General features: G+C 46.5%; 1 protein-coding gene across 3 annotated transcripts in view; it reads left to right on the plus strand.

The window, feature by feature from the left end:
* The window catches only part of RASSF5 (Ras association domain family member 5), a 112,762-nt gene extending 100,488 nt beyond the window's left edge, over nt 1-12,274 (plus strand). For 2 of the 3 annotated variants that reach the window (XM_036753238.1, XM_036753240.1), the window contains 4 exons: nt 5,726-5,839; nt 7,221-7,518; nt 9,324-9,439; nt 9,747-12,274. In XM_036753238.1, the coding sequence (XP_036609133.1) occupies nt 5,726-5,839; nt 7,221-7,518; nt 9,324-9,439; nt 9,747-9,899 (681 nt within the window). In that variant the 3' untranslated portion in view covers nt 9,900-12,274. The remainder of the gene's footprint in view (nt 1-5,725; nt 5,840-7,220; nt 7,519-9,323; nt 9,440-9,746) is intronic. The other variant, XM_036753239.1, reaches the window with a different exon arrangement.
* The last annotated feature ends 1,894 nt before the right edge of the window (nt 12,275-14,168 follow it).

Genomic DNA, 14,168 nt, shown 5'->3' on the forward strand with positions numbered 1-14,168 from the left:
TAAAGAGCTCACTTTGAGTCTGTAAAAGGGCGGTGAGACTAACTTCAGACAATGTATCCCCATCACAGTTGGTGGGTGCTCATAGCAGGCACCCAATCTCCACCCTCATTCTCCCCACCCTGGAAATAATGACCAATGGCCCTTGGGAGGAGAAAAAGAAGGAGTGAGCATTTAGAATCCCATCTGATGGAGTATGGCTGTGCTTTAAGAAATGCTGAAGGGAATGGTTTGAGGGAAAACTGGGAAGACTTGGCTGAACTGATGCAGAGAGGAGTAAGCAAAATCAGGAGGACACAATGCATACGATGACAGTGATAGTGTAAAAACCAACAACTTTTAAAAACTTCAGAATACTGACGAATGCAGTGACCAACCATGATTCCAGAGGGCTTAAAATGGAACATAAAATTCACCTCCTCACAGAGAGGTGATGAACCCAGGATACAGATGGAGACTTAGCTCTTTCTTGGATGTGGCCAATGCAGGAATTTGTTTTGCATATTTGTCACAAGGGCTTTGTTTTTCTTTCTTTGGTGGAAGGGAGAGAGTGGATTTTGGTTAGTTGGAAAAAAAATTTTTTTTTATAAAGAATCATGACAAAGTTTCAGATCAGGAAGGCACTCTGGCAGCCATCTAGTCCAATCCATACCAGAAAAAGAACTCTGATTACAAGATACCAGACAGTCACCCAGCCTTTGCCTGAAGAACTCCCCCTCCTCCCCTCTCCCACAACAATGCATTCCATTTTCAGACACCTCTAATTGTTAAAAGTTTTTTTCCTGAGATCAAGCCTAAAATGGCCTTTTTGCAACTTCCTCTATTACAGGTTCTGTCCTGGGGGAAAGAGGGGAGGCATGTCCACTTGATAGCCTGTAGCTACCCCCACCTCCATCACACCCCACCCCACCCCCAGCCTTCCCTCCAGGTTAAACTTCCCCAGGTATATCAACTCATCTGTCTTAGTCATGAACTAATTTGTGAGTGAACCAAACATCAGAAGACTGGGCCTGCGTTTGTTAGGATTGTGGGTCTGGGGGAGGGGTATAATGTGCATAGAGGAGATCAGACAGGAGGCAGGCTCGTGGATGCTGCTGTGGAAGATGAGCAGGGGCACCTCTCAAGCCCAGGCAGTCACACAGACATATTTGATTGGTGGTAGATCTTGACATTGATCAGCTCTAAGAAGGTTGGGGAGTAGGAAGAGGAAATGACCTTGTGGGATCCAAGTTTGTGAGACCTCCAGGGCCAGCCCGGCTGAACGCAGGGAAGAGAGAAGCAGGCTCTGTTGTGGGTACCTCTTTGGCGTTAGCCCAGCAGCTTTCAGACAGTACAGCCATCATCTCCCCAACCTGGATGCTTCCTCCACCTCGGGCCCACGGTATAATATCAAAGAGGCAGGGAAAAGAATGATGAGCTCATCTTCCACGAGAGTTTGCATCTCACTTTTCTTTATTTTGTGCTGCTTGGCCTGGGGAGAGTTACTTCTCTGGGCCTCATTTTTCTCCTCTGTAAAGTTTAACCAGAAGAGATGAGACCTTGCTTTACTTCTGAAGCAAGACAAGATGGGGCACATTCAGAGGGGCATGGCCCTCCCTGGCACCTATAAGAATAAGGAGATAGAAAGGAGGAAAGATTTCAAAAGAGAAATACGTAGAAAGTCAAGCAGGAACTAAAAATCAAATTTAATTTAATTAAAAAAACATAAATCAATCAGGGACACACTGGCTGTTGTTGCTTGGAGACCTTGGAATATTGAGTCTCGTTCACATCCCGTGCGCCCCTTCTGCCTAAGGGTTTCTGGATGACTGTGAACCAGAGGGCGTTAGAAGGGCACCAATCCCTTTCCCACCTCCCATAGGGGGAAATTCATTCCCCCTCACCCCACAACCCCCCAAGCACCTTGATTTATCCATTCAACAAGAACTTAACACTTGTGTTGTCCAAGGTACCAGGACCAGGGAAATCTGCCTGCCATCAGGACCCTAGGTCTGGATCAGGGGATTTAGAGCTTCAAGGAACTTTATAGCTCATTAAGGCCAGCCCTTTCATTTTACAGTGGAAACTGAGGCCTAGGGAGGTACGCTTAACTCACTCAGAGTCAGACGTAGGCAGTCTGTGTCAGAAGTGAGATCGGAACCCAGATCTCCTGACCCCAGAGCCAAATGCTCTTTCCACCTACCACCCTGGGTGGTTGTATATATTAAATGAGATAATAATATTTGTAAAGTGCTTAGTAGTGCCTGGAATATAGTAGACAATCTATAAGTGTGAGCAATTATCATCACCATCACCACCACCACCACCACCATCACCATCACCATCACCACCACCACCACCACCATCACCATCACCACCACCACCACCATCAACATCACCATCACCACCACTATCACCATCATCACCATCACCATCACCACCACCACTACCACCATCACCACCACTGTCACCATCACCATCATCACCACCACCACCATCACCACTACCACCATCACCACCACTGTCACCATCATCACCATCACCATCACCATCATCACCACCATCACCATCACCATCATCATCATCATCATCATCATCATCATCATCATCACTCTATCCCACTGCCTCCTAGACCTAGGAGTCCTTTCTCAAACTCTACTACATGTTAACATTGCTTGGTTTTTTCAGGTACACATCTTCTCTCTCCCTAACTAGATTGTAAACATTCACTATCTATGTCACCATGCACAGGTCATTTTCTCTCTCTGAGCCTCAGTTTTCTCATCTGTCAAATGGGGGTAAAAATACTTATACTACTGACCTCACTGGATTGTTGCAAGGGAAATGCTTGGTCAACCTCCCAGTGCTCTAGAAATACAAGACGTTGTTATTAAGGCTGATGGTAAGAATCTGGATAGGCCTCAGGAGCAGAGGAATCTTTGTATGCTTCTTCGTATGCCCCATAAAACCCCCAGTTCAGTATCTGTTGAAGGACGCAATGTGACACCAAGGGAAGAACACTTGACTCTGGAGTCAGAGGTTGTTTAGTTGTTTTTTCAGTCCTGTCCGACCCTCTGTGACCCCATTTGGGATTTTCTTGGCAAAGGCACCATAGTGCTTTGCCATTTCCATCTCCAGCCTCATTTGAGGAAACTGAGGCAAACAGGGTAAAGTGACTTGCCCAGGGTCACACAGCTGGTAAGTGTCTAGGGCTGGATCTGAATTCAGATCTTTCTGACTCCAGGCCCTGTGCTCTATCCGCTGTGCCACCTAGCCGAGGTCCTGGGTTCAGTGCCACTTCTGATGCTTGTCTCCTACCTCTGTGTGAACTCAAGCAAGTTGTTGATCCTTCCTGGGCCACAGCTTCCTTTTCATGAGGTGAGCTGGACTCAGTGATGTCTGAGGTCCCTTTGGATAATGCCTAGTTGCATTAGCTTGTAAGCATACCATATCCGGGCCTAGCGCTAGCCCTCAAGTATTCACTATTAACTATCTCACTGTGTGTTGGGCTGTGTGTTTGATCTAGGTCTGGAGTGCATTTTCAGAAACAGAAGCTAGGGCCCTTGTCTCCCTCAGCTCAGAGAACCCTGACGGCATCCAAACCATTTGGGGAGCTTTTTAGCCACGAGGGCCTTTATGCCCAGTGGAAGGAACATCAAAGGTCTGGGTAATTTTACCCACTCAACTCTGCCCTCAGATCCAACTTGCTGGAGGTGGGAGGATTGGGGCGATCCTGGCAGATATGCCGACTGCCCATGGGGCTTCATCTGCCTCCTGTTGACTTCTGGCCACTGGGGGCAGTGGCTAGTGGTGAGCCCTGTAGTGGACAGTCTGAGCTGCACAGGAGGCGATGGGGAAGGTTTGTTGTCTGCTAGGCAGAGCCATAACCAGCATTTTCATTCCTAGACAAGCTTCACAAAATCAAACGGCAAAGTAGCACAAAAAGCTACTTCAATTCAACTTTTAAAAACAAGCTCCATCATGGTGGTAGAGAGGGGGGAACAGAGACCTTAGGACTCAGCCTTTACCAGGGGAAGATAGGAACTTGGGGTGCAACCACAAAGGGGTGAAGCTTGTCCCATATGACAACTGGCTAGTACAGTGGATAGAGTGCCAAATCTTAGGTCAGGAAGACCTGAATTCAAATCTGGCCTCAGATACTTAGCTGTGTGACCCTGGGCAAGTCACTTAACCTCTGTTTGCCTTGATTTCCTTAACCTTAAAAAAGGGATAATAATAATACCTACCTCCCAGGTTGATGTGAGGATCAAATAAGATGATAATTGTAAAGCACTTAGCACGGTACCTGGCACACAGTAAGCATTATATAAATGTTAGCTATTATTATAAGGCAACTTGTCCTTTTAACTCTTTTTTTTTTTGCTAACTAGATGTTAACTTGTTAACTGTGCTAACCACAGTTGTTTCTATGCTACTATAGGTACGTAAGTGCTATCAGCATCCTCTAAATTTCAGTACCCTAGGACAAAAGCCCAGTTTCTCTACCCTAGTTACAATTCTCCTGCCAAGCCTTTGGCTGGATGCCTATACATCATCACCTATTGGACACCAGCATTTGATGGGCTCACAAATAGCCATGTCCCTGCTTAAGTAGCAATCCAGTGCTTTAGGCTACAATGAAAATGTACATACTTGTTAGCTGCGACAACATGAACTCACTTAGTTCATTCCTCTGAAGTAGGTGCTTAATGAATACTTATTTCCTTCCTTCCTGTAAAATGGGCATTATAACATTTTCTCTACCTAAAATCTAGACCCGAGGAGTGCCCTGATTTTACATTTTATAAGTGCTTACGGATCAGGAGCAGAGGCCCTAAGTGACAGCAAACAAACCCAGCCCTTGGAGATTGGGCCTCAAGCCTGTATAGGGTTAGAGACCGTCATGAGAGAAGCCTCAGAAATCAGGGCAGATCCCACATACTAGATCTCCTTTGACCCCAGAGTGTTCTGTGCTGCTGAAGAAATCGGTCAGCCAGTCAACAGGCATTTATTAAGCACTAACTATGTGTTTAGCAGCTTGTTAGCCACGGAGATATAAAAAGACACAGCAGACCATAAAAGCAGTACCTGCTCTCAAGGAGCTTCCATTCTAAGAACATTCTGAAGATCCCTCTCTTTTCTCCACTTCAGTGGCACCCAGAATTAGAAGGAGGATGAAAGACTTGAGAAGGATTTTTTATCATTTTGTTATCCTCGAGATCAAATTCAGGTATAAAGTAAGTGTTCATGCAATATAGAGCAGGGCTGTCCAAAATGCGGCTTGCTGCCCACAGTGCGCTTTACACAGGCGCCTACAAGCATAGAAATTTACATAAATGCTTTAGTAAACAAAGCCACGCTACCACAGAGCTCTCACTAAAATGGCAAATCAAAATATACTGTCTATTGTTTCAGTAAAAACCTAAGGTTGGACAGCCCTGATATAGAGCTAAAGGAAACTTAGAAGACATCTGCTATTTTATAGATGAGGGAACAAAAGGTCAAAGAGGTCATTTTTTTCCCTCCAGAATACATTTATGAAGTACCTACTATGTGCTTCCAAAGACAAAAGGACTCCTGCGCTCTAGGAGTTTATTGGCTGCTGGAAGGGGGAGGGGCAGATGGAGTGGGTTGGGGGGGGTGACTTGACCAAGGTCATACAGTGAGTAGAAAAGTTGGTATTCAAAGCCAGGTTCTCCGCCTCCAACCCTGGATGTGCCGCCCTCACGCCCCCACCATCTTCTTTCAGAATGTCTGCAAACCTGTGGAAGAGGAGAAGCGCCAGGCCCCTACACTTAAGGAAATCAAGCAGAAAATTGACAGCTACAATAGCAAGGAGAAAAACTGCCTGGGCATGAAGCTGGTAAGTCAAGAGGCCCGATTCCAGCCTCCGGAGTGCCTGTTCTCCCACACGGGGTCGCCGCCGCCTTTCCTGCAGGTTCTAATCCTGCACCACGGCTCATTCCCTATGTGACCATTATCACTCTGGGCCTCAGTTCCCCCAGAGCTAGATGATCTCTAAGCTCCATATTGTAAGATCCTAAGTGCAGTTTAGGTAGCGGTGGTTGAACACTAACTACAGGCTGAGCGCTGGGGGGAGGGGTTGGGGGGGAATGGCACGCTTTGGGGGACCAGCTGGTGGCTCCTGCCCTCTGCTGGTGATGGAGCAGCAACGGAACCTAATGGTTCTCAGAGAGGACAACAGGATGGAGGAACAGCATAGCCTAGTGGGCAAGTCCTAGAATCAGAGGCTCCAGAGTGTTAAAGAGCACTCATCTGGTCCAACTGCATCATTTCGCAGCTGAGGAAACAGAGGTGACACAACTTGGGATCATACAGGCAGCGGTTAGCGGAGCTGGGCCCTCTTTTTAAAAGCCCATGCTCTTTGCCTTATATCACGTTGCCTCCCGCAGCCTGGTACTTCCTTTACTGGGGTTGGATTCTCTCCTTTGGAGCGAGATGCAGAAGGAAATCCCAAGTGACTGTCTCTGAGGCCCGGGGGGCCTGCCTTATGACGAGTCTGAAGAGCCTCAGTTCAGAACCTGCCTCAAGTAGGGTGCAAGTTCTTTTGAGGACAGCGGGGCATTTGTCTGGTGGCCTAGAGAGACCTAGTGGCCTCTAGTCTTTGCATTTTTCAGAAGCGGATTGAGAGAGAGCAATTGCCATCAATCAGAGTACAAGTACTCTGTGCCAGGCACTGTATGTGGTGCTGGGGATATAAAAACAACAAAAAATCTGAAACAGCCCCTTCCTTAAAGAGCTTACATTCTAAAGGGGGAAGCAACATGCAGAAATATTAATTAGTATATAGAAAATAAATGTAAAATAATTTACAGTAGGAAGGGAGGCATCGGCGACTGGGAGAGGGAGGATTAGGGAAAGTAACTGGTGGTTGTATTTAAAGACACTTAGGAGTTGTAAAGAATCCTTACCTAAAACACTGCCCTGTGGTTTGGGGACTTTGCCTGTCTTATTAGGAAAGGGACATCCAACGCCTTCTTTTTCCTCTCAAAACTGAAAGAGACAAAGGGAAGCCCAGGGAGAGAGTGCCTGGTTCAGAAAGAGCGGGTCCCTTTCCAGTATTTACACCCTTCCCAGATGAAGTCTGGCAGGCCCTGGGAACACCCAACAGGGTCCACAGCTCCAACAACTCTGCCCCACTGGAGAAGGCATCCCTTGGGGAGGGTGGTCACCCAAGTGTGTTGACTCGTCTCCTTCCTCCCTCTGTTGCTTTCGTGGAGCAGAGTGATGACGGCACCTATACAGGCTTCATTAAAGTGCATCTGAAACTTCGGAGGCCGGTGACAGTGCCGGCTGGGATCCGGCCCCGTTCTATCTACGATGCCGTCAAAGAGGTGAACCTGGCCGCCACCACAGACAAGAGGACGTCCTTCTACTTGCCGCTGGACGCCATCAAGCAGCTGCATATTAGCAGTACCACCACAGTCAGCGAAGTCATCCAGGGGCTTCTCAAGAAGTTCATGGTAGTGGACAATCCCCAGAAGTTTGCTCTGTTTAAGCGGACTCACAAGGATGGACAAGGTAGGAGGAGCAACCCCACCAGAAGCCAGTCTCCCACACCCGCCTCCAATTTCCAGTGCTACCTCCAGTACAGGTTGAGAGAAAGGGGGCTCTCCCATGAGGAGGCAGGATGGCCAGCCTTGGAGACACATTTCCTAGTTTGTGCTCCCAGGGAACTGATATTTCTTGTAGTGAGAAGTGGGGTTCCATGAGAAAATCTCGATGCCAGCAATCCTTTCCCTCCAAAATATGTTAGATGTGAAATTGCATTTGTATCAAAAGTATTTTTCCCTGATGTGATTTGCAAGTTAGACCTTGGAGTCTGAAAGCCTTGGGTCTGAGTTCTACTCAAGACACACCGACTAGCTATCTGACCCTGGGAGAGTCAGTTGGCATCTAGGAGTGCCAGTTTGTTGATCTGTAAAATAGAGATATCACCCACCTCCTAAAATTGTCATGAGGCTCCAATGCAAACCTTCACTTGCTTTATAAATGTAAACTTCTATTATATGCAGCAGTTTTCTGGTATGAAAATAGGTTTAATGATCCTCTTTGTTTGTTTGAAAATTTCCTGAACACCTCTCCCTCTAATCTTAGGGCCAAACTGGGAGAAGGTCTTCCATGCTTCCTAGACCAACACTGAAGTGTTTCGTCAGTATACTTTCAGGCCTCACAATGTTTGGTGGGCAAATTAGCTTGCCCTGAAATATTCAGATCTTTGCCAAAGTCAACACCCAATTAAACCCACCATCACATTGGCTAGGAGGAAGCACCCTCACCTGTTGGCCTCCCAACTCCTATCTTCCTCTGGACTCAAATTTCCTAATCTGTGTCATGGATTTGGACCCTCCCTGTCTCTGAATAGGATGTACAGAATGAGAATATGTATTCTAAGGCAGATATGTTATCATGGACATCTATAAAAATCACATTGCTGTATAAAGTATCACCATTACAGGCAGCATGGAGTAGTGTCTAGATTTGGGAGTCGGGAAGATCTGGGTTCAAATTATGCTTCTGACATTCACTGGCTGTGTGACCCTGGTCAAGTCAATCTCTGGACATCAGGCAGCTCTCTTAATCTATAAGTCATGAACTACTATGATATGTAGAGGTAGAAGTTCCCACGCCAACTAAATCATTGGATCATGGAACTAAAACTGGGAGAGACCTCAGAGTTCATCTAGTTCGGGCTCCTCTTTTTACAAGTGAGGAAATTGAGGCCCAGAGACATTAAATTATTTCCTCAAGGTGACACAGGTTAACAAGTGGCAAACTGGAATTTGAACCCAAGTCCTCCAACTCCAGACCTGCTGTTCTTTCCACTGTATCATAGTTTCTTTATGTTATTTTTTAATATTTTTTCCTTAATTACATGTAAAAACAATTTTTAACATTCATTTTTTTAAAATGTTGAGTCCTAAATTCTCCCCTTCCCCTGAAATGGTAAGCAATTTGATATAGGTTGCCTGTTATTATTAAGGAGCATCTTGGGACTTAACACTGCTGAAAAGTTTACATCCTTAGTCTTAGTGGGCCAATGCCTAGTTTTAGTGCTAGTCAACTCCCGTGTCCTGTGGGTCTCCAACAAAGTTGGCAGCACAGTATGGTGAAAAGCACCCTGGGATGGGAGTCAAAGAACCTTGGACCCAGAGCTGGCTCATCACTTCATCTCTCTGTGTCTCAGATCCCTATTAAACCAGATAATCCCTTAACATTTTGGGATGGTCTTCCATCATTGCCCTCAACGGCTAAACACTCCCAGATGGACCCCTGCCCTTCCTCTCTGAGGTGAGGGACCCTCAGGCCATCCTCTTGTCTTTTAGTGCTGTTTCAGAAGCTCTCCATCAATGACTGTCCCCTCTACCTTCGCCTACTGGCCGGCCCTGACACAGACATCCTCAGTTTCGTGCTAAAGGAGAATGAGACAGGAGAGGTGGAGGTGAGTCCAATGCTATCATTTGCCTATGCACCTTGTCTTTGAAGCCTGCTGGGTTGGTTGTGGGTGGGTCGTGTTGACTCACCTGCTTGGCCCCATTGAAAGAAATACCACTTTTCCAATAACTTTTTGATGACTTGTTAAAGGATTTTTTTAATTGCTTTTGCTCCGGGGCAAGTGGGTCAAGGTGGAACTATAGAGTCCAGGGGAAGGTAATGGGCTGCAGGCCACCAAGGCGGCTCTAAACCCAATTGCTAACCTGTCTATTGTGCTGCTGCTGTTTCTCTCCCTAACCCTTCCCCCTCCACAGTGGGATGCCTTCTCCATCCCGGAGCTCCAGAACTTCTTAACCATCCTGGAAAAGGAAGAACAAGACAAAATCCAGCAAGTGCAGAGGAAGTATGACAAATTCAAGCAAAGACTGGAGGAACTCTTGAGAGATGCCCAGGGCAAACCTGGCTAACCCTGCCTGCCTCTCCTTCCTCCCTTGTCCTGGAACAGCTTCAGAGGAGAATGGATTGGTATTCTTAATATTTTGCCAGACACTTTTCTCAGGACACATCTGGCTGGGCACTCTTGTGCTCACTCCCAAGTTGTTCCAGATGGAGCAGTAACTTCTCCGATGTGTTCTGTCTCGGGATTTTTCCTCTTGCCCCTCCCCGTGTCACCCCTCGGCCCCCAGAGACGCTGTTGAGGAAGCAGTACTGGTGTTTTAAGAGAATCTTTCTCTTGCTCTGTCAAACTACAGGCCTTTCAGAAACCCACTAGCTGCCTTGATGCATCACCAATCCAGGACCCATCACTCTGGTTGGCAAAGGCAGATATGGGAAAAACAAGGGAAAGTGATTTTGAAGAGATGCATCTTCCTTCTTGGACCTTTGTTCTGCCCTCTCTTCCTTCCCTTCTCTTACTGAACAGCTTTATTTATTGAGTCACATAATAAAAGAGCTGAATGTTCATTTGTGGAGACCTAGCAGGCTCACAGTAGACCACCAGAAGCAGGTGGAGGAAGGGGAATAGCAGGAAAGGAGGAGGGAGTGCATTAGCTAGTACCTTCTCCTCTGCTCTCACCCCTCCCCCAGCTACAGGTGCCTATAATTCAGGCTCAGAGATGCCTCCTAAAGTCACTGAGTGGCTTAGGTTAGGGGTTTCCATAGAGGTCATCAGTGTGAGCCTCTCCAGCACATGATGATATTATGAGGGTGATGTCTTAGGTGCATGTGTGTGTGTTTGTGAGTGGGTGTGCACACATCCACATCTGTCAGAAAATTTTTCTCAACATAAATTTGATGCTGTTTCCATCCTCCTGATATTTCTCCCAAAGTGAAATTGGCCTCTTTCCTGCCCAGGGGTTATTTTAAACTTTTGTTCCTGAGAAAGGAGACTGAGGTGGACAGAGATTAAAATGTATTTCAGAAAATCATCTATCAAGCAACCTCCAACCTCTGGGAGTAGGAAAGAGGCTCTATCGTGCCTGAGATGCCCTGACCCAGATGTCCCAGGGCTGCTACCACTGCTCCCTCCCTCTGCCTTCTGCCTCAGGCCCTGGTCCTGTGGGATTCCTGTTGCGGCCAGAAGACCTGCCTTCCTCAGAGAAGTAGGGAACTACAAACTCAACCCTTCCATTCTGAAGACTAGGTACTATGCCTGGAGTGACCCCAAAATGGAAGGAGAGCCCCAGGGGTCCTTGTCTCCCCTTTAACCTCAGTGCCTTTCTGTCTTTAAAGGGAGTGTGGGAATAAGTTCAAGGTTCCAAGATGCTGCTTGCCTGGTGCCCTGCCCCTGTCTGATCATGCCAGACAGAGGATGGCTGGCAGAGTAGGTTGAGGAAAGACCCCCTTCTCAGCCCACCAAAGGAGAGAATGGACTTTTCTTCCCTTATCACAGCTGCCTCTGTGGGGGGTTCTGGGAGGAGGAGGGACACATGGCTTCCTGACTGCTGGTTTGTACTGGCTCATTGGATTGGTGCAAATTTCAATTAAAAACCAACCAACCAATTCACGCTACCAGCCAGTTATATAAAGATGGAGAGGCAGCAGGGACTAATGGGTCAGCTTTCAGAGTCGGGAAGACCTGGGTTCAAGTCCCTGCTCTGATAGAGTGGCTTTGTGACACAAGGCAAATCACTTAACCTCAGCGCCCCAGTCAACTTTCTAAGACTGTGTAAGCTGTGAGCAGATGCTGATGTTCATTGGTAGATGTGCCCTCTGCTGATGGAACCACATCACAGGCTTAGGCCAAGAAAACAAGAAAAACACACTTCAAGGCAAGGACAGAAGGATTGTAATTTTCACCTGAGGGCTGGACTCCAGGCCCAGCCCTTGAGAGACCCTTTTTTTCCTTGCCCTCAGTTTCCAAATTCCCAAATCCCCATTACTTCGTAGGTAAGCTCGCATCCCAGCTTCTCCAGGGCTTCAAAGGGTGTTCTCCCTTCCCGTCTCTCCCACTAAACATTCACCTTCATTGTTGCCTCTGGAGAATACAGGTGTATGTGTGTGTGTACATACATAAATACGTTACATATAGTGTACATTATATATGTATGTATACCCACATGCACAGTCTTTATATATGTAAAAGCAAGAGTAGCAACCTATAAATACCCCTTCTCCCCCGACCCCACATCTCACTGCACACCTCCCCCCCACCAAAAAAAAAAAACCCAACCCTCCTCTCCCTCTGGTTTAAATTAAGGGAAAAAACCCATTTCCCTTGATCCTGCATGTCTACAACCTGGGTATAAGGCATGGCTCTCGCTGCAACTGCCGTGAATGCTGCTGAAAACCTCCCTCCAATGGGAAAGGCGATTTTATTTTTAAGGGGAATAAAGAAAACTATTACATAGATATATATATATATATATATATATATATATATATATACAGAGAAAGATATACAAATATAGTACATAGCTATATAGAGAGAGTGTGGCAAAAAGTATGGGATAGCTCCGATTCTAAAGAAAGCACAGCTAGATCTTGGACCTGGGCTGAGGTCTAAAGCTCTAAAAAAAAAAATAGTATGAAAAAAGAATTCCTTCTCTCTCAGAGGTGGATGTGACTGCTGGCAGTGCCTTCCTGAAGGTTGTGTTGCTTAGTGTGAGAGTATGTGTGTACGTGTGTGTGTGTGTATGTGTGTTGTATGGATTTTTTTTAAAAATGTCAGTCTGACTTGTAAAAAAAATATATAGATATATAAAAATAAAAAGTTTGATGCAAAAATGATGCATCTGGTACTATTGTTTCCTCTGGCTTTTCTAGCTTGCCCTAAGTCATCACCTTCCTCTGGGTGGAGAGGAGGATCAGAGAACATTTTAAAAATTCCTTTGGGACACATTATTGATCAAATAGTTTGAAGACTTTGGCTGTCTACATTTATATTAAGGGTGGTATGATCAGCTGTTCTCCATCTTAATCATGGCTCCATGGAGAACCATGGGGCTAGTGAGTTCAAAGTTAGGGGTTCATAGCCCAGAGGTCAACTGAATTAACACACTAGAGGAAGGGGGTGGAGGATCCATTCCACAGCCACAGACTGTACTCTACATCAAGCCATTTAGCTAGTCAGCAAATGTGGTGGGAAGGCTGAGGAGAGAATGGTGGTTTAGTGCACTCTACCACTTCTAGAAAAGCAATTTATACCACAGGCCCTGACACTGGGCCAGCAACATCCTACTCCCTGGTGAAGGTCAGTGTGTCACCCCTATTGTATAGGGAAGGGTCCATGTTGAACAAGCTTCAGATGTCCCAGCGTTTCGTGATAGGTTGGACCCAATAACTATGGGGGGCGGGGAGGGGAAGAGTTTCTTCCATCTAAAATTTTGTGTTAATTGTGCTAAACGTCATCTTCCTGGTCTTTGGGTAATAGAGAACTGCGATGAAGCCTGTGTAGAAAATTTGTGAGTGAGAGGAAATGCTGAGATGCCACCCTGCCCCTGGGTTGCAGAGCAGGAGGTTTAATTTATACATTTTGGCCCTTATATGTGCTGCTTCAAGCTCCCAGGTGAATAGGACAGGTGTTTGTCTGGGGGAGGAGCCAAGGGAGTTGCCAGGATTATAATTCTCATCATGAACTGGAAGATCCAAGAGAATCTCTCCCAAGCCCCCGACTGAGGCTGACTGAGGCTTGATGTTAGGAAAGAGCTCCCACCAATTAGAGCTGTCCCAATGCAGAATGGGCTGCCTGGAGAGGAAGTGGTTTCCCCTCCATGGGGGTCTTCAAAGGAGAGTCTTCTTCATGCACAGGTAGGACTCAATAGCCTCTGAGAGGGGAAGCAATCTGCCCAAGGTCACACAGCCAGGTAGTGAATAAATGTTTTTTAGATTGACTAGTACTAGGATCATGCACAGTCCCAGAATAGCACTGTGATGTGTAAATAGGATACAACTGGCAGTGCAGATAACACACAGTGAGGGACAGACAGGGTGGCGCAGACAAGGAGCATCCACTCTATATGATCATTCAGTGGAACCAAAGGACCTAAGGCAGTTAATGACTGGGCAGACCGAGAGCTGTGGCCACAAACCACATCATCAGACAGAGCCCTTCTTTGGCATGGACACTAGTGTGCCTGTGTGGCCTTTATGCCCCCAATAAATCTTTTCTGCTGCAATTTCTGGGTTTATGAAGGCAGAGAACTGAGTCCTGACCCCTCTAGTAAAGACTCTTTAAACACCTGCACAAGCCTTGCAGCAGGTACAGGAATCAGTAATGGGACAAAGGCAGCCTGTCA

The sequence above is a fragment of the Trichosurus vulpecula genome, chromosome 4 (genome assembly GCF_011100635.1).
Source record: "Trichosurus vulpecula isolate mTriVul1 chromosome 4, mTriVul1.pri, whole genome shotgun sequence".
Taxonomy (NCBI): Eukaryota; Metazoa; Chordata; class Mammalia; order Diprotodontia; family Phalangeridae; genus Trichosurus; species Trichosurus vulpecula.